This window comes from Adiantum capillus-veneris, chromosome 18, assembly GCF_014529385.1.
Source record: "Adiantum capillus-veneris isolate H3 chromosome 18, ASM1452938v2, whole genome shotgun sequence".
Classification (NCBI taxonomy): domain Eukaryota; kingdom Viridiplantae; phylum Streptophyta; class Polypodiopsida; order Polypodiales; family Pteridaceae; genus Adiantum; species Adiantum capillus-veneris.
Genome location: NC_140948.1, coordinates 3,166,993 through 3,191,824, shown reverse-complemented (window position 1 = coordinate 3,191,824; position 24,832 = coordinate 3,166,993). Strand labels below are relative to the sequence as shown.

General features: G+C 48.8%; 1 protein-coding gene across 2 annotated transcripts in view; it reads left to right on the top strand.

The window, feature by feature from the left end:
- Positions 1-24,832, top strand: part of LOC147435153 (uncharacterized) — an 81,803-nt gene that overhangs the window by 46,486 nt on the left and 10,485 nt on the right. For both annotated transcript variants that reach the window (XM_086488262.1, XM_086488261.1), the window contains one exon: positions 388-476. In XM_086488262.1, the coding sequence (XP_086344388.1) occupies positions 388-476 (89 nt within the window). The remainder of the gene's footprint in view (positions 1-387; positions 477-24,832) is intronic.

Genomic DNA, 24,832 nt, shown 5'->3' with positions numbered 1-24,832 from the left:
TTGCTTAGGCAGCATTTGCAACATGACCACATAGTTATCTTATGAAGCCCATAAGTGACCATGCTGATAATCTTGGTGTCGTTGAGGTTAGAAGTGGATTGTAGCATTGGAGGAAGTAGCCAAAATGAAGGAGGCTTGTGGCATGGTGTAATTGAACAATTTGAGTTTCTTTTCCCGTCTATGTTTGTGTGTGCGCGCATGTGTGTAATGGGCAAGCTTGTTTGTAACATGTATACATATGTGTATGCGCATGTGTGTACATTCGTAATCGTGGATGCAGGAATTGTAAAACCTACTTGCTTATTTGATCTATATGTGCAGCCAGGTAAGGGCTGTTTCTGCTGCTTATAAACAAACAGTTTTACAGCTATGACTTGTACTTAATAGGTGACGTGGAGAAAGTCTTCAAAGCACAAAAATGGAGGGAGGATGCTGGATTTGATCACACAACAGCGAGTGCCTTCGCTATTGCAAAAGTATGTTTTTCCTTCTCTTTGAGTGCTTCAACAATAGAGAGAGAGATTGTGACAGCTACAATTAGTTCTATCAGGATTTCTTAGGCTTACATTGCAGTAGTTGGTACTGTTAGAAAGCAATTGTTTGGGCAGTGCATCTATGTGTGGAGGTTGATGATGATGAGGGGGTGGAGCCCTAAAGTTTTTGATTTATTAGAAAGCAATTGTTTGGGCAGTGCATCTATGTGTGGAGGTTGATGATGATGAGGGGGTGGAGCCCTAAAGTTTATGGGTATGAGACAATAGCTTTCATGGTGGTACTTCTATGCTGAGGTGGAGCCCTAAAGTTTATGGGAGACAAAAGCTTTCATGGTGGTACTTCTATGCAGTCTCGCCTCTCCTCCTTCAAATTTGCGTCTAAGTTGAGTATGAGAGTGTTGAAGTTCTTGTGGATGCACATTGATGGAGATTTGAGGGAAGGGAGTAGGGTTTCTGCAGGACGAATTGGAGCTATGACTGTCTCATTGGAGGTAGAGGCTATGAGAGGGATTGGAGGTTTGGGTTGTTCTTGGAGACTTTTGGGAGGAGTGGCTGAGAAAAAGGGGCTTCATTGGCGTGTGCTCGTAATTTCAAGCCCAAGTTTCACAATTCGTCTCTTACGGTGGTTTGGCTCGGAGGGTGCTTGTAATTCTCTAAAGGTGAGGCTTGAGTTGGGAGAAAGGAGACCAACTTGTGTGTGTGGCTGGAGTTCTGTGTTTTGAGAATGTGTTTCCCAAACGGCAAGGAGGCTTAGCTATAGAAGTGTCCCATGTTTTACTTCCCTTGTCACCTCTGCCCCATAGTGACTCGTCGGTTGAAGCTCCCTCGCCCGAGACCGTAGAACCTACCATCCGATTTGCTCTTTCGCCGACAGAGCAAACGAGCTTAGAGACAGAGGTGGAGTGTTGGGTTTAGGGAGGATTAAGAAGAGAACCATTCATGGTGTTAGCATACTAATGACAATGTTGATTACACAAGGGAGATAAATTGAGTAGAGTGTAGACAACAAAAGTAGATAGTTTGATCATATATTGATGAAGTGTGTATACAAAGGCTCATTATATAGAGCTACTTCAAGATGCTTATTTAGCATCATTGATGACTTCATTTCTTGGGTCCTTTTCCACATGTGCCCACATGTTTCTATGCCACCTATGAATGTCACAATCTTGAACACCCCAAGACGAGAATCCGACACGACACACGAGAATCACTTAAAAATACTTCACAACTTTAAAACTTGAGTCAAACACGGCCCAACGGAGTTCTGTGCCCAGAGGTATTGGCCCAAAAACGTGGCGTCCCTTTTCATATTTCTTTATTATATTAGTGCTTGATCAAGCTACAACTCCAGAAGGGGTCCTCTGCTCTCAGACTCTTCGTCCAGATGCCGTGAAGAGTGAGGCCCCTTGGGTCTTTTTATTCTTACAAGGGATGCCCAAAAAAAGCAGAGTCTCAAAATCAGTAACTCAAAAGCAAGGAGTTCCAAAAGTAGCTAGCGCAATATGCGGAGAATTTGCCACGTCATCAATCTTGAACACCCCAAGACGAGAATCAGACGCGACACACAAGAGAATCATTTAAAAATACTTCACAACCTTTAAACTTGAGTCGACACGGCCCGCCGTAGTTTCGTGCCCAAAGGTATTGGCCCCAAAACTTGGCGCCCCTTTCGGTATTTCTTTATTATATTAGTGCTTGAGCAAAATACAAATCCCGAAGGAGTCCTCTGCTCTCAGACTCTGCGTCGAGATGCCTTGAAGAGTGAGGCCCATTGGGTCTTTTTATTCTTACAAGGGATGCCCCAAAAAGCAAAGTCCCAAAAGCAGTAACTCAAAAGCAAGAAGTTCCAAAAGCAATTGGTCAAAAATCTGCCAGGAGAAGCAACCAGCGTAATATGCGGAAAATCTGCCACGTCATCATGCGATCAATGCTTTTTGTGGAGAGCCATATAGGTTGCCACATCAGCATGATGTCAGTGCAAATTGCGGAAGGCGGCATAGCTTGCTAGGTCATCGGTCATACTGTCCTGTTGCCATGTTAGCGTTCGTATTGCCACGTCATCACCTCTGCTCTCGGGTGGTCATGCCACATCATCATTTTGTGACATACCTCCCTCTTGAAAGAATTGTATTTGCTCTCGATTACACCTACAAAATCATACATAAGCCATAAGCCAGTTCAGTAGACACTGACTTTAAGTACCGAAGCACTAGACGACAACACTTTTACAAAGATGATAGTCACATCACATCACATTTAGATCACATTCATAGCACATCACATAGAATCGAGGACTGTCACAAATGGGTGACATGGCAAGCCCCTCGATACACACACACAGTCCTTGCTGACGTGGCAGCATCCCGTAAAACGGGTTGGGTTGATGACGTGGCAGATCTCCGGAAATCGCGTCAACAGGTTGATGTGGCAAGCCGTACGAATCTCCGGCTTTTCCATTGACATGCTAACGTGGCAGTGTACGGGCGCCCATAATTTGCGCTGGTTGCTTTTTGCTGGTAGATTTTGGAGCAAAACTTTTAGGGCTCTACTTTTGGGGAAACCCTTGTAACAATAAATAGGTCTTTTGGGCCTCATTACCTAGAGCATCTGGACGCAGAGTTTGAGTGTGAGTTCCCAGGGACTCTCTTGTACTTTGCACACAGATCAATATAGAAAAAAATATTGAAAGGGGCGCCAGTCTTTGGGGCCAATACCTCTTGGTACGGAACTACGCCGGGCCGTGTCGTCTTTTGTGACGTGTTTTGAAGTGAATCTTTACTGTGTCGCGGTAGAATCTTGACTTGGGGTGTCCAAGTTTGTTATAGTGGTATCAGAGCGCAACCGATTTCTCTTCTACTAGGAAATCCGATCCTTTTCTCGCGACACTTATGGATTCCAACAAGAATCAATCGACTTCTTCTGCATCTGCTAATGCGGGAGGAGATCACGAAGAAGACTTTGATGACTTAACAGAGGAAGAGTACGGGCCACCTCGGCCTACTCAATACGAACTTAAGTGATGGAACGTCGAGAGCAGGTTGACGAGTGCTCAAAGCATATGATTAAATTTGCGAAGGATCCTCAATTTGCAAAATTTTTGTCTCAAAAATCCATCGCAAAAATAAAATGCAGACAGGCCAGAGAGTTCGAGAGCAACAGAGGAACGTGGCAGAAAAGGCAAGATGAAAGCAGGATTGGTTCCAGATTGCATGGGTACTGACCCAAAACTGATTGATGAAAGTACAGAACTTTGCTGAGCTTGGGGCAAAGTGAAAGATCAAGAAGCGGTGGTTTTCTTTGATGGAGGAGCCAAGGTCAACTTCATTTCACCCGAATTGGCGGCACGGCTCGAGATTACACCTGATAGGATGGGACCACCAGCAGAGGCAGTTCTAGCGGCACCTGGACAGGACATAGCCATTACACTTGTCATTGGCAAACTTCGGTTGCATTGTTAGGGGTATTTGGGGCACGATGACTTTTAGATAATGCCTTGGAAGGTTGTGACGTCCTCCTAGGAGTCCCTTGGTATCATAAGAACAACGCCGTGGTCGATTATTGGGCAAAGAAAGAAACTTTGACGACAAAAAGGGCCAAAAAATTGTACTTGATGTAAAATTGAAGGGTGGCCTCCCAAGGTTGAGCACGCCCAGCAGCCAGCTACACAGGATGCACAAGCTGGTACCTCAACTGAGACCAGCGATTAGACAACTGACAGTTGGCAACAGGTGCCTAGCCGCCGCCATCAAGGGCGGGCTCGCCCCACTGCTCCCCTTGGTGGCCGACCTTTTACAGTTTAGTAGCAGTGGTGGGTTCCGATTGGGAACCGTTTTGACCCCCTTCAACAGGACCCGCCTGAGGAGGCCCCGTCCACTTTAGTTCCTCCACATCCACCTCCTTCTCCTTCAGACGCTGCCGCTCCGCCTCCCCCGCCTCCACCTTTGCCTCCCGCCCCTCCTCTCCTCGATGGGGCCCTTAGCCTCATCTCTCGACCCCTCCTCCACTCCTCCTCAGACACAAGGGACTGGACCACGCGTCTGCCGCGAGGCGTTTCCTTGGTAGTGCTTTCGCTACGAGCCGTGTGGCTGGAGAGGGACAACCCCACTTGAGGCCGCCTTTTTAGGTGCAGACTTCTCTCTTTGCAGCAACCTTTAGAGGTTTGACTAGCTTCGACATTCGCAAACGCTGGGACTTCTTCGACTATAGCTTCACACGTTTTTTGAGTGACTATTCTCCTAACTTGGAGGAGGCTTGCTTTCGAGTCCACGTCCTCTTTCTTGCAGCTAGAGACATTGAGGCTTTGGACACAACAGTGGGTTTCTCCTTTCTGCTGTGCGGTAGGGATCTCACAGAGTGGACCCAGCACACAGTTCTTGATTGGCTCCAGACTCAGGCTACTGAGTTCTCACATTACACAGGGGACTTAGGGGTAACAGATCTGATACAGACACTTTGGCCTCTTGCCAAGTCCAGCGTGACGCCTCCGGATGTAGAGGGGTGCAGACACATTGTGGCATTTGTTTGCTTACACTCAGAGCCCTCCTTGTTATGTATTTGTACATGAGGATTCTTGGACAGAGGATGTAGCCCTTCAGGGTGCACGCTCGGCTTGGGCCTGGGCGGGACAATCACTTCTTTCGCGCTTGTCTAGAGGTCATTCGGATGCAGATTACTCCCTATCCAAACCGGCCTCAAAGATAGCGAGGTTGGCTGCTGTGGCAGCATCTGTTTTGTCTCACGACTCCATGAGGATCATCTCATGGAATGTGAACGGATTAGGAGGGCCCCAGTTTCAGTGTTAGGTTGGCTGCAATAGGAGCTTCAGAGATTCCTTGTGGGTGGTGAGATTGACATTCTTATGCTACAGGAGCATCATCTTTGTGAGAGTCGCATTAGACGGTGTGGTCAGATTTTGCGTGGTCGCTAAGAGACGTTTTGGTTGCTGCAGTTGGACTTGGAGGCATCCAGGGGGGGTACATATGACTATTGCGGATTCTTTGTAGCAAGTCATTGTGGGTAGAGGGATTATTGTGCCAGGCAGGGCTCTGTGGATTACTATGTAGGTTCAGGGTTGCCTCATGGGATTCCTGAACATCTACGCGTCCAATGTGGCGAGTGCACGTGTAGAGCTTTGGTCTCATATTGTAGTGTCTCTGTCGCGCAGGCAGAGACTTCAACATGTTGGAGGACCCCTCTGATAGGATTGGAGAAAACCCATACTAATGTGCATGGATTTGAGCTGGCAGCTTGGGAGAGATTATGTATGACTGCGGGTTTCAGATGTGTGGTAGCGTTCTAGCTTTCTGAGGCTCCCAGACAGCTTGGCCTTCTCTCGTTCGGACCGCAAAGTGGGAGGAGTGAATCTACCTCGGATAGATCGCTTCTACACTAGTAACCACTTCTGTGACCTGGGTGGGTCAGTTTGCATTCTAGTTGGGACTTCTTTTTCGGACCATGCACCAGTGATCCTCACAATGATAGATAGACAGAGGAGGGGGAGCACGATGCTTCGCATCTCTGAGAGGGTCTTGCTAGACCCTGCGCTCAGAGAGCGAGTGGTGGCTCTTTGGACAGAGGGCTTAGACATGCAGGACTCTCCTGCTGATAGAGTGGCCTCTGGACTTGCTCAACGTAGTCATCTATTTCTCTAGGAGTCTACGGCCCCGCCTGGCTGTAGCGAGAGAGGAGCAGCAGCGTCTTCGACGAGGCATTGCTTCCTTGCAGAGGATGTAGGAGTAGCATCCAGACAGTCCTTGGTTGGAGGAGCAATTGCAGCAGGCTCGCTAGGAGCTTGCCAGCACAGAGGAGAGGCTCCAGGAGTTTGCTTTTCACCAACAGGCATCTCAGCGGACCCAGGTGGGTGACAGAGTGAGGGGGGATTTCTCTGAGACAGTGGAGCCCCGACATGCGCATGCCAGCGTCAGCTAGTTGAGGAGGCTTGACGGGTCTGTTGCTTCAGAGTCAGAGGACATGCGTGCAGTTGCTACTGACTTTTACCGTAACCTGTTGTTAGCAGAGCCTCAGTCAGAGCGTCAAGATGCATGCAGAGAGCAGGTGTGGGCACAGATGCCTTGTCTTGTAAGTGAGGAGATGCGCCAGAGGCTTGAGCTGCCTCTTCAGTTAGAGGAACTCCACGCGGCCCTCAGAGCACTTCTCCTTGGTAGCTGTCCAGGTGAGGTTGGTTTGACTCCAACTTCTTCTTAAGAGTACTGGGACTTGCTTGGCTCAGATCTCTGCAACGCCTTTTAGTACATCCTGCACACAGGAGAGATGCCTGACAGCATGACTGAGGGCCTGATTTACCACATTCCCAATGAGGGTGGCTCCTTGGATGAGATTCGTCAGTGGTGGCCCATCACCATCCTCAACTCAGCCTACAAAATTCTTGCCAAGGCCCTCAGTTTGAGGATTCAACCACTTCTAGAGAGCATCATACATGGGATACAGACAGGTTTTGTCAAGGAGCGTAGTATCCTTGACAACATCTTTACTTTCTGGGAGGCATCTGCCCTCGCGCGCCTCCGTGGTGAGGATCTCGTGATACTTCTTCTCGATTTTGAGAAGGCCTACGATAGAGTTGACTGGGACTTTTTGGAGGACACTCTACGCAGGATGGGTTTTTCAGATGCCTGGATCAGAGGTGTGTCAGCTCTTTACTGACGGGCACACAGTCAGGTACTTTTGTCAGGTGGTAGACGAGATCGTTTCATGCTCACACGTTCGGTCAAATAGGCTGCCCTCTTCCCCCCTTCCTTTTTTTGTTCTATGCTGAGACGATGAACAAGTTTTTGGTTTCACAACAGGTTGGTCTACGAGGCTTAGCGCTACCTATTCGGGGAGATGAGCTACTGGATGTTGAGTTTGCAGACGACTCAACCTTGTACTTGGAGGGCCAGGAGGCCAACCTTCACAGGTGTGAGCAGGCTCTTGAGACCTTTTGTTGTGCATCAGGTGCACTGATCAACTGGAGAAAGACAATGGCTTTCTCGGTCGGTAGTGGTCCTACGCCCGATTGGCTGCCAGGTGAGGGTATCAGATGGATTCCCCCAGGGGCTGCAGTTCGATACTTGGGCTGTCAGGTTGGCTTGGACTTGTCTCCAGAGTAGTAGATTGCTCCCCTCCTCCTGTCCATTAGGAGGAAGTTGTTACATTGGAGCTCCGCACGACTTTCTCTGGCAAGCAGAGTTGTAGTGGCCAAGCAAGTGTTGTTGGCTACTATGTGGTACATCACTTCTTGTTGGATCTTCTCGAGTTCCTCCATCAGCCAGGTAGATAGGCTGATCAGGAACTTCCTTTGGTCAGGGCGTGACACTCAGATAGCCCGGGCCGAAGTTGGCTGGCAAGTCATCACTCTTCCTTATTTTCAGGGAGGGTTGGGGATCATAGACCTAGCACAGCAGAGTAGAGCCCTTCTTGGGAAGTTTGTTGTCAGAGGATTACTTCCTGGGGAGGAGCCCTGTGTAAAGTGTGAGCTTTGTCCTAAAGTGTGAGTCAAGGAGAGGAGAGTGGATTTATCCCACATGCTGTGGAGCAAGGCTGTAGAGCTACTTAAAAGCTCACTTTCATGAATGAGCAACACAACTTCATTTTGCACTACATGCTTGTCTATGGTGAGCTTGTGCTAAGCTAAGTCAATACTCAAGATTGTGTTTATGAGTCCAAGCTAATCCTATCTTGGAACCTAATTCACTTGAGTGATAACCTTGCTTACACACACACTCACACATTGATATTATGTTTCTCTTTCATCCACCATAGCTAGCACGATCCCATTCCTAACATTTGGTATCAAAGCTATGGTGTGCTAGCTAGGATTGTTGTTGTACTTCTGTGTGTTAGTTTGATTGGCATCTCCTAATCATCATTAGGATCCTTAGTATTTCTCTTCTTCTCTTCCCATTGCATACCTTGTGACTAATTAGCATCAATTAGTCAGTGTGAGCACGTTCTTGGGTTTGATTCCCTTGGGCCACTACTCTCCTGGCTAATCCTGAGGTTAGTTAGTATTATGCTTAATTATTAGGTGTTTTCTCTCAATATTTTTCTTACCATTTTTTGTGCTCCATTACTCCCAAGTACGGCACTACCTTGCTTTGTCACTTATGAGCATCCATAGCCGGTGTCATGAGCTTCGCAATGCATCCTCCCATGCTCCAATTGGACGTCTCATGTGAAAATAATTGCTTAATTAATTTTGAACCTTTTTGAGAGTTTATGTTGCTATTTCTTTGTGTTATGTAGCAGGGAAGTGTGTTTAGGTGTGTGTGTGTATGTGTGGTGCATTTAATGCCAAAGAAGAACTTCCTCTTTTTTTTTTGTCTTAACGAGGCAAATCTGCCAACAAGCCGTGTAAACCTCCTAATTTTAGGGGTTGACCATTAGGGGCCATACCACAAAGTCCAAAGGCAAAGGCGCCCACTGGGCGGATTTCAAATCAGGCGGTAAGCTGTCTTTCATAAAATTTCGGGTCCGCGATCGGACGAGGCCGGCCGATTGCCCATCCGGCGGCCCTTGACCCGCTGGCGAACGGCTGCCTGCGCCTTTACCTGACTGGCCGACCGGCCGATTGTCCGCGGCGCCTGCCCGCCGACTGGCCTTACCCACGCGCTCAACCCCTTTTAAGGGGATTTTCGGGTCCGCCCCTCTCGGGCCCCCCTTCCCACGCCTGCTGAGGCCCGCCCTTGACCAAGCCATTGCTTGGAACATATTCCCACGCCTGCTGAGGCCCGTCCTTGACCAAGCCATTGCTTGGAACATATTCCCACGCCCATTGTCTTCAAGTGAGCCACCACACCATTTCATCACCGCCCCTTCTAAGTTTGGCTCCCACAAACTTTGGAGGTCTTAAAGTCAAGTAAGCAGACAAAAAGGCCCTACCGACTTTTCTCACGGGCAGTCTATTGAGCCCCCTCCCCACCTGGAGGGGCTTCCCATAGCTTGCTCAAAGGCATCTAAAGACCTTCAAGAGGCTTCATCTGGCTTCAAAGCAAAAATCAAAGCATCACCAGTCATACCTCTTTGTGAAGAGGAGCTTCACGAAAGGGAATCTCTCTCTCTCTCTCTCTCTCTCTCTCTCTCTCTCTCTCTCTTCTCTCTCTCTCTCTCTCTCTCTCTCTCTCTCTCTCTCTCAACTTGCAATGAAATGAATCCAGCCAAGCACAATAACTTGCAAATAAATATCATCTTTCTTTATTTGTGCACCGTGTAAAAAGGCAGACAATGGCTAGGTGAGTCTCCTAAGCTAAGACCCCTCCATTAGCACAAATGGGGGACAAGGGAATAGAAAAAGTCAACAGAGTAGGATTTCACACCTGGCAAACAAAGTTACGAGGTTACCTTATGAAAAAATGTCTATGGTCTGTCATCAACACTGCCTTAGAGCAACAAACCGAACCCGATGGAGTGCACACTAGGGCATTTACACTCACAGCAAGTGCACAAAATTTGGCCAAAGACGAACAAGCATTGGGAATCATCATCACCTCCTTGCATGACAATTATGTGCATTTCATAGACGAATGTACGCATGCATATGATGCCTGGCATGTTTTAGAGAGCAATTTTGGAACCAGGGCCAAAAGAAGTAAAGTTAGTCTCAAAAGACAACTTTACAAGATCACCATGGTTGAAGGGGAGGATATTGCTAGCCTAGTGAATAGGCTTAAGAGCATTGTCACGCAGCTCACTTACATCCAAGTCGAAGTACGAGAAGACGACAAAGTGGCCATACTATTGAGTGCACTTCCACCTTCTTATGACCACTTAGTCACAATTCTTGAAGAAAAGGAATCAGCACCACCATTCCAAGATGTCCCAAGCAGAAGAAAGAAAGCGAAGAGGTTCATTAACCTCATCAGGAGGAGTCTTTATTGCAACATCCTCAAGGGGAAGGCATTCGCCATCAACATCGACAAACGGAAGAAAGTGTTATGAATGTGGAAGAATGGGACACGTAGCGAAAGACTCCTACACAAACAAACCTTGCAACAAATGTGGTAGGAAGGGACACCCTCCTTCTCGGTGCTACTCGAATGGAGGCATCAGCAGTAGAAGCAACAGCAGAAGCCATGAAGGGAAGAGACCTATCAATGGATCAGCTCACATGGTAGAAGACAAAAAGGATGAAGACGAGAGCAACATTGTCTTTTATGAAGACCCATTTTGAAGATGCAGACTCTCTACTTGTAGGGGAGGACTTTTTCCCGTGTGGATTTTATCATCCTGTGTGGCTATCACCATTGTGTGGATATCACCATCCTTTGTGGACTTTATTTTCCTGTGTGGACATCGCCATCCTATGTGGATTTTGTTAGCCTGTGTGGATCATGCATCTTCAGTATCTTGTCATAGTCCAAACCTCAAGGGGAGGATTGTAAAGTGTGAGCTTTGTCCTAAAGTGTGAGTTAAGGAGAGGAGAGTGGATTTATCCCACATGCTGTGGAGCAAGGATGTAGAGCTACTTAAAAGCTCACTTTCATGAATGAGCAACACAACTTCATTTTGCACTACATGCTTGTCTATGGTGAGCTTGTTCTAAGCTAAGTCAATACTCAAGATTGTGTTTATGAGTCCAAGCTAATCCTATCTTGGAACCTAATTCACTTGAGTGATAACCTTGCTTACACACACACTCACACATTGATATTATGTTTCTCTTTCATCCACCATAGCTAGCACGATCCCATTCCTAACACCCTGGAAGGAGTTTTTGCTAGAGTTATCGGGGAACGCCCCCTAGCTCCCGTTCCGACGTTCCGGGGGGCAGTTCCCTTCCCGAACGTTCCGAAACGTCCCGGAACGTTTGACGTTCCGGGTGGCCAGTGCAAACCGGAATGGCCGTTCCGGAATGTTCCGGAATGCCCCTGGAACGGCCAACGGCTACAAACAAATTTCGCAAAAATTGGAAAAATTGAAGTAAATGTTTGGGCTTCTTTTTGAAGTGTGCAAGGCCTCAAGGACTCATAAAATGCACCCCCCTCTCCCTTTCTCTCCACAAGCTAATCCTCAAGGCTCAAGCTCTCTCCCTCTCACACTCTCAAGATCTCTCCCTCTCAAGACACTCTCTCAAGGCTCAAGGCTTCAAGCCTTCAAGCTCTCTTCCTCTCCCTCCCACTCTCTCAAATCTCTCCCTCTCCCTCTCACTCTCTATTTCTCTCTCTCTCTCTCTCTCTCTCTCTCTCTCTCTCTCTCTCTCTCTCATCATCTAGTCATAGCAAGGTTGAATGGTCTTCAAAACGAGTTTTTTGTGAGTATTAGAGTCAAAGCACTCTAATACTCCTTGTATTTAAACACAAGGAGCTAAAAATGCACTATTTGGGTGTTTTTTATACCTCCCGTTCCGCGCCGTTCCCGTTCCGGACCCCTAGCCGTTCGCCCGTTCCGCAGGGATCCCGTCGCCGTTCCCGTTCCGCGTTCCGGGTAACTATGGTTTTTGCTTCAACGGCTTAGTGCTAGAGTGCCTCTGGCTGGAGGCCCCTGGCGACCTTCGGCCAGATGGATTTTCACAGAGATGCGCATAGTTGGCGTGACCAGGAGACTGGAGGACCATTTTGCTGTGAGTCTGCTCCGCTTCTGGGAGCAGCTTCGGAGAGGCCTGGAGTGGCATCAACCTACTTGCACGGAGGAGCGCCTGAGACACAGTCCCTTGTTTGGAACCCCATGGTTAGCACCCAGAGAGGCCACTTGGTTGGTAGTAGGCTTCATGTTTCTTGGGGTCCCATGGCAGAGGGTCCAACACGCACTCTAGGTGACTGGCTACAATTTTCAGGCTTGTCAGAAGAGCTACAGGGTATGAGAGGGGTGCAGAGTATGTGTCAGGACATCACAGAGGCAGTACTAGCTGAGTGGCTCACATCTCTCAAGTCAGCAGTTGGATGGGGCCTTCACGGACTGGAGGTTCTCATCGCAGTTCGGGCTTGCTCAGAGATTGTACCCTCCCAGATTTTTGAGCTACATGGCGAGAGTCGTTTACACCGAGTTTCAACAGAGGCCTCACAGGTGGCAGAGTGCTATTTTTAGAGGATCCGAGTTGTGAGCATCTGTGGAAGGACTTTATCATAGATCTTGACCCTGCAGCTCTTGAGACTGGCCACTGGAGATGGTGGGCTTGGGAGAGCTGTCCAGTGGCACGAGTGTAGTGGGATCGTGGAGAGTGGTTTTGGAGGGACCCTTTCTCTTCAGCCGACCATCTAGGTGTCCCTTTCTTTCAGTACAATGTTCGACTAGGACGTCACATACTGGTAGTATGGAGAGAGGCTCGTCCTGCTGCTGCACCTCATTGGTAGGAGGAGGGTCTCATAGCTGAGTTCTTGTCAGCTTTTTGGGCGAGGTTGTGGGACTCCAGACAGCCACGGCCGGTCACTTTGTTCCAATGGTTGGTTGCACATCGAGCTACAGTAATTGGGAGCTGGCTTGTACATAGTGGTCTTTCTGCAGCATGTGCAGCTTGTGACCATCCTGTGGAGAGTCAGTGCCATTGTCTTTAGGATTCTCCTTTGGCACATTAGGTTTGGCTTCGTGTCCTTCGGCTGATGCCAGCTCTTTCCACGGCACGACAGTACACTTGGGGGGCAACTGCTTGGTCCACTCTCACGGGCCCGACACTTCAATTTGAGCTATCCTCCACCAAGAGGATGATAGTGATGCAGGGGGATCACCCTACACTCGAGCCTGCTACAGAGCTTACTCCACAGAAGTGGTGCAGTGAGAGAGGAGTGTTGGGAGCTCATCTGCGTCCTGACACTCCGGTTCATCTGGCGGGCCCGCTACTACCGCATCTTTGAGGCTCGCCGTGTACCACCAGGAGGGATTGTTCGAGGTCTTTGGCTAGAGCTGATCCATACTCTCAGAGGACAGTTCAAGAGACTCTAGGGCAGCTCCAACCGCATGCGGGAGCGTAGAGAGGCTTTCCTTCGACTCTGGTGCCATGGGACTTTCTTCACCATGGTCGAGGGTGTGCTGAGATGGCGTTACCGTCCACCTGTGTGGCTTTTCCCTCCTCCCATTTCTTGATTTAGCCTCATTGTACTACATATGTTGTTTTTTCATTGGGAGAGTCTCCCCCTTATCATTGTTGTAGCCATCTCTAGTAGAGGTGGTTGTAGCCCTATGGGTAGTTTCATTAACTTATAGAAGGATCTTTTTCTCGGAAAAAAAAAGAACAACTTCCATAGGTCCTCAACTCTCAGGCTCTGTGTCCAGATGCTCTGAAAAGTGAGGCCCTTGGGCTCCTTTTATTCCTACAAGGGATGCCAAAAGCAGAGCCCTAAAACCAGTCAAACTCAAAAGCAATTGGTCCTTAAAAACTGTCAAAAAAGAACTAGCGCAAATTGCGGAAATCCGTATAGGTTGCCACGTCATCAACCAGTGCAAAATCCAGGTTTCCGTACATTCTGCCACGTCAGCCTGCCATCGCGTTTTGTGGGAGTTCGTACTGTTGCCACGTTGCACTTCTGTCACAGGGTCACTGTGTGTGTGTGTGTCCAGGCAGTGTTGCCACGTCATCATTTTGTGACATATCCCCCTCTTGAAAGAATTGTAATCGTCCTCGATTACGCTTGTAAAATTAGACATAAGCCATAAACCAATTCAGTAGACATTGACTCTCGATCTGCTCCTTAAAACTGATCTTCTTAAAGGATGAAGCATGTAGAAAAGTATCCCAAAATCTTTCACAATAAGTATCCAAAGATTCGGCCTTGACCATCCGAATATGATTCCAGTCAGTCATCATGTCTCGTTTGTATTCTTGGGTGAGCCATGAATAAATAAAGAGTTTCTTAAATCTCAGCCACTTTGTCGGTGCTTGTTTCCTTAATAAAAGAGTGGACCATGATGAGCCTTTGTAATATGATGTCCGTGCATTGCCTTTCAGAAAGAATGCTACCCAACGCCCGTCTAATCTTGGAGTGCTCTGTATAGCGGCCTCCAAAAAATTCTATATCAAATTGTTGGATAAAGGTTAAAGCCTTAGGAGCATCTCGAAACCGTGAAAAGTACTCAAACTTTACTGCTTGTCCTCCCTCTTTGAATTCTTTGGCCTTTTTGTCCTTGTCGTTGAGGAAATCATACTGATTGGCTCTGTAAAAGTGCTTCTTTTTTGCATAAAACATATGATCTTTTGGTCGTTTCTTGCCCTCTGTTGTAGGAAAAATTAGATGGCAAATATTACACTATTCTCACGAAATTAATTGAGCAATTAGTTGCACTAGAGGAGTTCAATTGGGGAGCTCTATAGCTTGTCAGAAAGAGCTCACGGAGCACTAATGCAACACATTGTCAATGCGACGGTTTGGAGCTCGAATAGAGAGTAATTTGAGGAGAAAAGATTATGCAAAAGCAACACCATAAGCGACCTAAATGCAAGTGGAAATATATATGCATACACTAGTCGATGGCAATTTTACCAAAGAGGTTAGTGGCTTCTATGGATCTCCTTGAACTTGCCCACACTTTGCTAATTGCACATGGATTAGTTATAGGTCTATTATGCTTCTTAGATTAAAAGCTTAATGCAAGGATCAAGGATTAGGAGATGCTAATCCCTCACTTGCTCTGATACCAGTTGTTGGGTTTAGGGAGGATTAAGAAGAGAACCATTCATGGTGTTAGCATACTAATGACAATGTTGATTACACAAGGGAGATAAATTGACTAGAGTGTAAACAACAAAAGTAGATAGTTTGATCATATATTAATAAAGAGTGTAAACAACAAAAGTAGATAGTTTGATCATATATTAATAAAGTGTGTATACAAAGGCTTATTATATAGAGCTACTACAAGGTGCTTATTGAGCATCATTGATGACTTCATTTCTTGGGTCCTTTTCCACATGTGCCCACATGTTTCTATGTTTTTACTACCAAATCGAGTTTGAGACTCCTGAGATGGCATCCAAGGTCATCGTGATGAGCCCTTGGGCCATCCGTGTAGTCAGGTTCATTTTTGACAGTGGTGACATGGTTTCGATTCGGCTTTCAATGAGGAAGTAGACTTGCCCATTATAGTCGACTTGTACGGATTAGAGGAGAGAGTACTTTTCAAGATAGGTTCCGAGAGTGGGACCACTTTGTTGCTACCACGTACGGCAGCTTCAGTTGCTACCAGGGTAGCAGACATACCTATGGTAGGTGTTTTGATTCGAGACGCCCACACCCTCTTGAAGGTAGTTCTACTACCTCGGGTTGGCTCCGCTAGAGCTTGGAGTATTTAGGGCTCTCAAATCAGTGTTTCATTTGCAGGAGATGGACCATCTTGCGAAGGCCTGTCCATGGAGGAGGACCCGACCTTCGATGCAAACGCAACCTACCAAGGTTGACCAAGCTCAATAGGTAGAGATTCAGGGAGCAAGAGGCGGGTATCTCTTCTGAGACAGGTGCCCATGTAGATAAGGTTGGTACTAGGTTCGTGGCCGTCGCCGTAATCACCTCCGGCGAATGATGGAACGGAAACACAGGGATAACTTCAAGGGAAAATTACCAAAATATCCCTCTACTTTCAAAATTCTCAAAATACCCTTGGTTGTGAGATAAAATTTCTCCAAAGATAAAATTTTTGTAGCTTTTCATAAGAAGATTGATTGTCTATCAATACAACATGCTAAAACTAGAATTTGAGTTGGTTATGTAGGCTTTGGAGATGAATTGCTTCATTATTTTTAGACATAATTGCCTTTTTTGTGAGGTGATTTGGACAAATTACATGCTAAGCACTCAAAAACAGGTCTCATTTGTCAAAAAGGAATGAAGATTAGAAAATATTGAGCTATCCAACCAAAACAGACACAAGGGTATTTTGGTAATTTTCCCTAACTTCAATCTATACACTTAGCAACACTTTAGTACTTCAAAACACTTGAATAAAAGAGAAAGACGACACGGCGCAATGGAGTTCCAAGCCAAGACGCGTTGGCCCCAAAGACTAGTGCCCCTTTCAATATTTCTTTATTATTGATCTACAAGAGTACAACTCTCGTTGGATCCAGATCTTCTAGCTCTGCGTCTAGATGCGTGAAGGATGGCCCTAAGGGCACTTATAAAGAGTACATGGGTTGCTAAAAGCAAAGCCCCAAAAGCATTAAGCCTAACACTTGGTTCTAAAACCATTTGGTCCCAAAGAGGTCATACAAAAGCTACTAAATGTGCCAACGCAAAAAGCGGAAGTCTTTACAGTAGTGTCACGTCATCTCTAGCAACCCAAAATGCGGAAATCCGTACAGTAGTGCCATGTTGCAGGGCAGCGTGATTTTACAAAAGTCAACTCAGAGGTTTTAGGCCCCTCGGCTAGTGCTTCATAAGTTGGTAGGGGTTAGGTTTATTAATCCCTAACCCCTAGATACTTTAGGCCACTCGACATGTTCTTTTTTAATTGTTTTCTTTTGTTACTTCTTCGTCTAGGTTTTAGGCCTTATGGTCGGATCCTGCAAAACTCAAGTCAGTCTAGACCCGAAGGCCTAATAGCCGCACAAGCATCATGCAGATGACTTTAGATGCAAATACTTCATAGAGAATTCCAGCTTTGACCAAGAGATTGGCATGGACCACTGTCCTAGGGATAGTGAATCTGGGATAGGCCAAATGATCGCATTGGACCGATGCGTCTATGACCTGGGCACATATTTCCTAACCCTAAAACCCGTCACAATCGTCATCAGGGACAGGCGCGCCAGTCTGGCGGCCCTGGTGGTCAACCTGCACCAGGTCAACAACAATGGGTTCCTATTGGGAATTGTTTTGACCCTCTTCAGCAAGATGAGCCGGCGGATGCCCCCTTCACCTCAGCTTCGCCAGCAACAAGCCCTCCCCCCCCCCCCTACCGTTCTCAATTCTCCGCCTCCACCTTCACCTTCACCTTCACCTTCTCCACCCACCCCCACCCCCTCCACCTCTCCCATCCCTCCCACTAGTCCATCCATCCCATCTCCAGACCCCTCCCATGCCCTGTTGTTGGGCCAGGGGACAGGCTGCACTTCGACAGCTCTTCGGTCTCTTGGTAGTGCATTGCCAAGAGCGGCATGGTGCAAGAGCAGCAGCCCTACCTGAGGACACCCCTCTTGGTGCAAGCGTCGCCCTTTGCGGCAATCCCTCGCGGGCTGACTAGTTTTGACATCCATGGCTGCTGGGATTTCTTCGACTACGACTTTACATGTTTTCTCGGCGACTCTTCTCTTGACCTGAAGGCGACTTGTTTGAGAGTACATGTTTTGTTTCTTGCAGCCAGAGGGACAGAGGCCCTGGGCATAGCAACTGGTTTTTCTTCTTGTTGTGTGGCAAGGATGAAGTGGGAAGGATCAAACAGAGTGGACCATGCATACAGTGATGGACTGGCTCCATGTTCAAGCTCTTGAATTCTCTCACCACGCAAGAGAACCACCAGATGCGGCAGGATGTAGACACATTGGTGGTATATTTGGTTGATGTGACAACGTTGGTTTTCTCTCATTGACTCCATGAGGATTGTCTCATGGAATGTGCAGTGGCTAGGCGGACCCCAATTTCTACGTCAAAGTGGTCGACTTAGACAAGAGCTTCAGAGATGCCTTGTGAGTGTAGCGATAGACATGCTTATGCGCCGGGAGCATCATTTGTGCGAGAGCCGTATTAGGCTCTGTTGACAAATCTTGGGTGGTTGCTATGAGACCTTTTGGTCAGCTCCTTTTGGGCGTGGAGGCATTCAGGGAGGTGTATGTATGACTATTGCGGATTCATGGCAGCAAGTCATTGTGGGTAGAGGTATCAGTATGCCAAGAAGGGGGATTTCAACAGGCCTGAGGACCCATCGGACAGGGTTATGGGTAATCATGCTACTGTACATAGGGCTGAGTTGGCTGCTTGGGAATGTCTATGTATAGCTTTAAGGATCTCAATGTATGGCAGCATGCTGCCTTTGCAAGGCCCTCAGACAACTTCTCCTTTTCTCGGTTTGACTGTAGAGTAGGAGTGAACCTATCCAGGATAGATCGATTCTATGCTAGTGACCACATATGTGACTTGGGTGGTACAGTATGCATTTTGGCAGGGACTACCTTTTCTGATCATACGCCAATGATCCTTATTGTGTCCGACAGGCAGAGGAGTGGTAGTGTTATGTTGCGCATCCCACAAAGGACTTTGCTAGATACAAAGCTCAAAGAGCAGGTTGCTGCGCTTTGGACCGAGAGTCTGGACACACAAGGGGGCGTTGCTTCTAGAGTCGCCACTGGCCTCAAGGAGGTTAGTCACTGCTTTCTCCAGGAGTCGACAATTCGATTGGCTGCGGCCGAGAGGAAGAGAAGCAGCTCTGTTGGGGCATTTTGTCCTTATAGAGGATGTAGGAGCGGCACCGAGGTAGTCCTTGGATGGAGGACGAGATGCAACATGCTCGATAGGAGTTGATCACCATTGAGGAGCGGTGCCATGAGTTTGCCTACCACCGCCAAGCATCTTAGTGGACCCAAGTGGGCGACAGAGTTACTGGAGAGTTTTTTGAGATGGCCATGCACATACTAGTGTTCGCTAGTTGAGGAGACCGGATTGGTCGGTTGCCACAAAGCTTGAGGACATACGGGCAGTAGCTACTGACTTTTACTGTGAGCTGCTCTCAGCCGAGTAGCAGTCAGAGAGAGCAGGTGTGGGCACAGATGCCTTGCCTCATCACTGAGGAGATGCAATCAATGCTTGGGCCCTCTTTTGCCAGAGAAGCTTCAGGAGGCTTTCAGGGCACCACCTTGTGGTAGTTGCCCAGGAGAGGATAGTTTGACTCCCACCTTTTTCTTGGAGTATTGGGAGGTGCTAGGATAGGACCTATGTGGTGCATATGAGCACATTTTGTGCACCGGGGAGATGCCTAATAGCATGAACGAGGGTTTGATCTACCTCATCCCCAAGGAGGGGGGCTCCCCTAGAGGAGATTCGGGAGTGGTGGCGCATCACCATTCTCAACTCAGCCTACAAAATTCTTGCTAAGGCTTTGAGTTTGAGAATTCAGCTACTACTTGAGAGCATCATGCATGAGACTCAGACGGGCTTTGCCAAGGAGTGCAATATCCTTGACAAAATCTTCACTCTCTGGGAGGCGACTGCCCTCTCTCACCTTTGAGGAGAGGATCTTGTGGTGACTGGGACTTCCTTGAGGGCACTATGGGCAGGATGGGTTTTTCAGATGCATGGATCAGAGGGGTACCCCATCTTGTCTTAACAGATGTGCTCACAATCAGGTGTTGCTAGCAGGAGGTCAAGGGGAACGTTTCATGCTTACGCGCTCAGTACGGCAGGGTTGCCCACTTGCGCCATTCCTGTTTCTTTTTTACACAAAGGCGATGAGCAGATTTCTGGCCTCACAGGAGGTTGGTTTGCCAGGCCTACAATTACCCATTTGGGGAGAGGAGCTTTTGGACGCTGAGTTTGCTGATGACTCAGGCATGTTTCTAGAGGACTATGAGGCCAATTTTCAGAGGTCTGAGCAGTCCTTGGAGATTTTTTGTTGTGCGTCGAGAGCATTGATCAACTGGCGAAAGATAGTGGCTTTTTGGGTGATTGGTCGCTTGGAGAGGGCTTTCGTTGGATCTCTCCAGGGATGCCAATTCGCTACTTGGGCTGCCAGGTTGGCTTGGACTTGTCAACAGAGCAGGAGATTGTTCGCCTCCTCCTAGCCATCAAGAGGAAACTGCTTCATTGGAGCTCGGCACGGTTATCTCTTACTGGCAAGGTTGTTGTGACCAACTAGGTGCTCTTGGCCACCATGTGTTACATCACTTTTTGCTGGATTTTTTAGTTCTTGCATCAGCCAGCTCAAGAGACTGATCAGGAACTTTCTGTGGACAGGGGGACACACGACGTCGGCTCGGGCCAATGTCTCTTGGCAGGTCATCACCCTACCTTGCTCTCAAGGAGGGCTGGGGATCATCATCCAGCACGACAGAGTAGAGCCCTCCTTGGGAAGCTCATTGCCAGAGGTCTTCCAATTGAGGAGCCTTGGAAATAGCTTTTGCTGCACCGGATTCAAGGCAGAGTTCCACAGACGGGTGGCTCCTTGAGCCCCTCCACTCGTTGGATTTTCATAGAGATGCGTAGAGTGGGCCTGAGCAAATGGAAGGACCTTTTCGTGTTGAGTTTGCTTCAGTCTTGGGAGCAGTTGAGGGGGGGCCTTGAACATGAGAATTTTTTTTTTTCCCGAGAAAAAGATCCTTCTATTATTTACTGAAACTGCCCATAGGGCTACAACAACCATGATGGGAGACTCTCCCAATGAAAAAACCAGTATATGTACAATGGGGCTAAATCAAGAAATGGGGGGAGGGAAGAGCCACATAGGTGGTCGGTAATGCCATCGGAGTACACCCTGGACCATGGTGTAAAAAGGCACAGGACGCTAGAGTCGAAGGAAAGCCTCTCGGCGCTCTCGCATGCGGTCGGAGCTGCCTTGTAGTCCCTCAAGCTGTCCTTTGAGAGTATGGATCAGCTCTAGCTAAAAATCGCGAACAGTCTCTGTTGGTGGCACAGGGCGAGCCTCAAAGATGCGGAAGCAACGGGCCCACCAGATGAACCAGAGTGTCAGGCCACTGAGGAGCTCCCAACACTCCTCTCTCTCATTGCACCACTCCTGTGGAGTAGGCTTTGTAGCAGGCTGGAGTGTAGGTCGCCCCTCCTGCATCACTATCATCCTGCTGGTGGAAGATAGCTCAAACTGAAGTGCCGGGTCCGTGAGGGTGGACCAAGCCGCTGCTCCCCAAGTGTACTGTCGAGCCGTGGAGAGAGAAGGCATCAGCCGAAGAACTAGTAGCCACACCTGCTGGGCCGAGGGACAGTCCCAAAGACAGTGACACTGACTCTCTACCAGATGGTCACAAGCTGCACATGCGGCCGAGAGACCACTATGCACTAGTCAACTCCCAACTGCTGTAGCTCTGTGTGCGACCAGCCACTGAAACAAGGTGACTCGCCTCGGCTGTCTGGAGTCCCACAACCTCTCCCAGAAGGCTACCAAGAACTCAACTGTGAGACCCTCCTCCTGCCAATGAGGTGCTGTAGCGGGGCAAGCCTCTCTCTGTGCTGCTAGTATATGACGTCCCAGTCGAACAATGTACTGAAAGAACGGGACTCCTGGGTGGTCTGCAGAAGAGAAGGGATCTCTCCATAGCCACTCACCAGGATCCCATTGTACTCGTGCCAGTGGACAACACTCCCAAGCCCACAGCCTCCAGTGTCCAGTCTCAAGAGTTGCTGGGTCAGGGTCTATGACACAAGTCCTCCCACAGATGCCCACTACTCGGATCCTCTGAAAACAACACTCTGCTACCTGCGGGGCCTCTACTACAACTCGCTGAAGGCGTCCCCCACCCTGAAGCAGCTCGAAGAAAAGGGCTGGGACAGTCTATGAGCAGGCCCTGACTGAGATGAGAACCTCCAGTCGTGTGAAGGCTCCCATCCACCGAGGTGCTACTGGCTCAAGAGGCGTGAGCCACTCAGCTGGAACTGACTCTGAGATGTCCTGGCACATGCTCTGCACCCCTCTCATGCCCTGTAGTTGGAGACCCTGCACCTCCTCTGACAAACCTATGAACTCTAGCCAGTCACCTAAAGAGCGCGCTGGACCTGCTGCCATGGGACCCCAGGAAACATGAGGCCGACTGCCAACCAAGTGGCTTCTCTGAGTGCTAACCATGGGGTTCCAGACGAGGGGCTGCTGTAGGTGCTCCTCCGTGCACGTAGGCTGTTTGTGCTCCAGGCCACGCCGCAAGAGCTCCCAAGATCGAAGCAAACTCACAGCGAAGCGGTCCTCCAGTCTCCTGCTCAAACCAACTCTGCGCGTCTTTGTAAAGATCCATCTGGTCGAAGGTTGCCAAGGGCCTCCTGCCTGATGCACCCTAACACGAAGCCGCTGTAGCAAGAACTCCTTCTAGGGCTCCTCACCTGGAAGAAGTCCTCTGACGATGAACTTCCCAAGAAGGGTTCTGCTTTGCTGTGTTGGATCAATGATCCCAAACCCTCCCTGTGAACAAGGAAGAGTGATGACCTGCCAAGCACCTTGGCTCGGGCTCTCTGAGTGTCACGTCCTGACCAAAGGAAGTTCCTGATTAGCCTCTCTACCTGGCTGATACAAGAACTCGAGAAGATCCAACAGGAAGTGATGTACCACATAGTCGCCAACAATACCTGGTTGGCAACTACTACTCTGCCAGCCAAAGAAAGTCGTGCTAAGCTCCAATGTAACAACTTTCTCCTGATTGACAGGAGAAGGGGAGCAATCTGCTGCTCGGGAGACAAGTCCAAACCAACCTGACAACCCAAGTACGGAACTGCAGTCCCTGGGGGAATCCACCTAAAACCCTCTCCTGGCATCCAATCTGGCACAGGAGCACTACTAACCGAGAAATCCACTGTCTTTCTCCAGTTTGATCAGTGCGCCCGATGCATAGCAGAAGGTCTCCAGAGCATGTTCACACCTGTGAAGGTTGGCCTCCTGGCCATCTAAGTACAAGGCTGAGTTGTCGGCAAACTCAACGTCTAGTAGCTCATCTCCCCGAATAGGGAGTGCTAAGCCCCGTAGACCAACCTGTTGCGCCACCAAAAACCTGCTCATTGCCTCCGTATAGAACAGAAAGAGGAAGGGGGCAAGAGGACAACCCTGTCTGACCGAGCGTGTAAGCATGAAACGATCACCTCTACCTCCTACCAAAAGTACCTGACTATGAGCCTGTCTGTACAAAGCTGACACCCCTCTGATCCAAGCATCTGAGAAGCCCATCCTGCGTAGAGTGCCCTCTAGAAAGTCCCAGTCAACTCTATCGTATGCTTTCTCAAAATTGAGAAGAAGAATCACGAGGTCCTCACCACGGAGCCGTGCCAGGGCAGAAGCCTCCCAAAAAGTAAAGATGTTGTCAAGGATACTGTGTTCCTTGACAAAACCTGTCCGGGTCCCATGTATAAGGCTCTCTAGAAGTGGCTGAATCCTCAAACTCAGAGCCTTGGCAAGAATTTTGTAGGCTAAGTTGAGGATGGTGATGGGGCGCCACTGTCGAATCTCATCCAAGGAGCCACCCTCCTTGGGAATGAGGTAGATCAGGCGCTCACTCATGCTGTCAGGCATCACTCTTGTGTGCAAAATGTATTGAAAAGCACTACAAAGATCTGGGCCAAGCAGGTCCCAGTACTTTAAGAAAAAACTGGGAGTCAACCCATTCTCACCTAGATAGCTACCACGGGGGAGGGCCCTAAGAGCCGTGTACAACTCCTCAAGATGAAGTGGCATCTCAAGCCTCTGACGCATCTCCTCAGTCACAAGACAAGGCATCTGTGCCCAAACTTGCTCTCTGCATGCATCGTGACGCTCTGACTGGGACTCTGCAGACAGTAACTCATGGTACAAGTCAGTAGCAACTGACGCATATCCTCCGGCTCAGAAGCAACTGACCCGTCGGGCCTCCTCAACTGACTGACCTTGGCATGCGAGTGCCGAGGTCCCACTGCCTCAAAGAAAGCACCAGTCACTCTGTCGCCCACCTGGGTCCACTCAGATGCCTGTCGGTGGAAAGCAAACTCATGTCGCCTCTCCGCTGTGCTAGCAAGCTCTTGTCGAGCCTGCTGCAACTGCTCCTCCAACCAAGGACTGTCTGGATGCTGCTCCTGCATCCTCTGTAACAAAGCAATGCCCCGTCTGAGACGTTGCTCCGCCTCTCTCGCTGTAGCCCGGCGAGCGAGAGACTCTTGGAGAAAAAAACGGCTAATTTGAGCTAGTCCTGAGGCAACTCTGTCAGCAGGAGAATCGTGCCTTTCCAAGCCCTATGTCCAAAGAGCCTCTACCCTCTCTCTAAGTGTTGATTCCAACAAGACCCTCTCTGGGATGCGAAGCATCGTGCTCCCACTCCTCTGCCTGTCTGCCACTGTAAGGATCACTGGTGCATGGTCCGAGAAGGAGGTCCCTGCCAGGATGCCCACTGACCCTCCCAAGTCATTGAAGTGGTCACTAGTGTAGAAGCGATCTATCCGCGATAGATTCACTCCTCCCACTCTGCGGTCCAATCGAGAGAAGGCAAGGCTGTCTTGGGGCCTCACAAAACAGAGTGTTGCCACGCATCCGAGACCCTCAGAGTCATACAAAACCTCTCCCAGGCAGCCAACTCAACTCCATGCACAGTAGCATGGCTACCACCAATCCTGTTAGAAGGGTCCTCCAACATGTTGAAGTCCCCTCCTATGCACCAATGTTCTGCCTGCGGTAGAGACTCAACTATCTGTGACCAAAACTCTGCACGAGCACTCGCCACATTGGGCGCATAGATGTTCAGGAAACCCACTAGGCCACCCTGAACCTACATAGTAATCCATTGAGCCCTGCCTGGCACAATAATCCCTCTG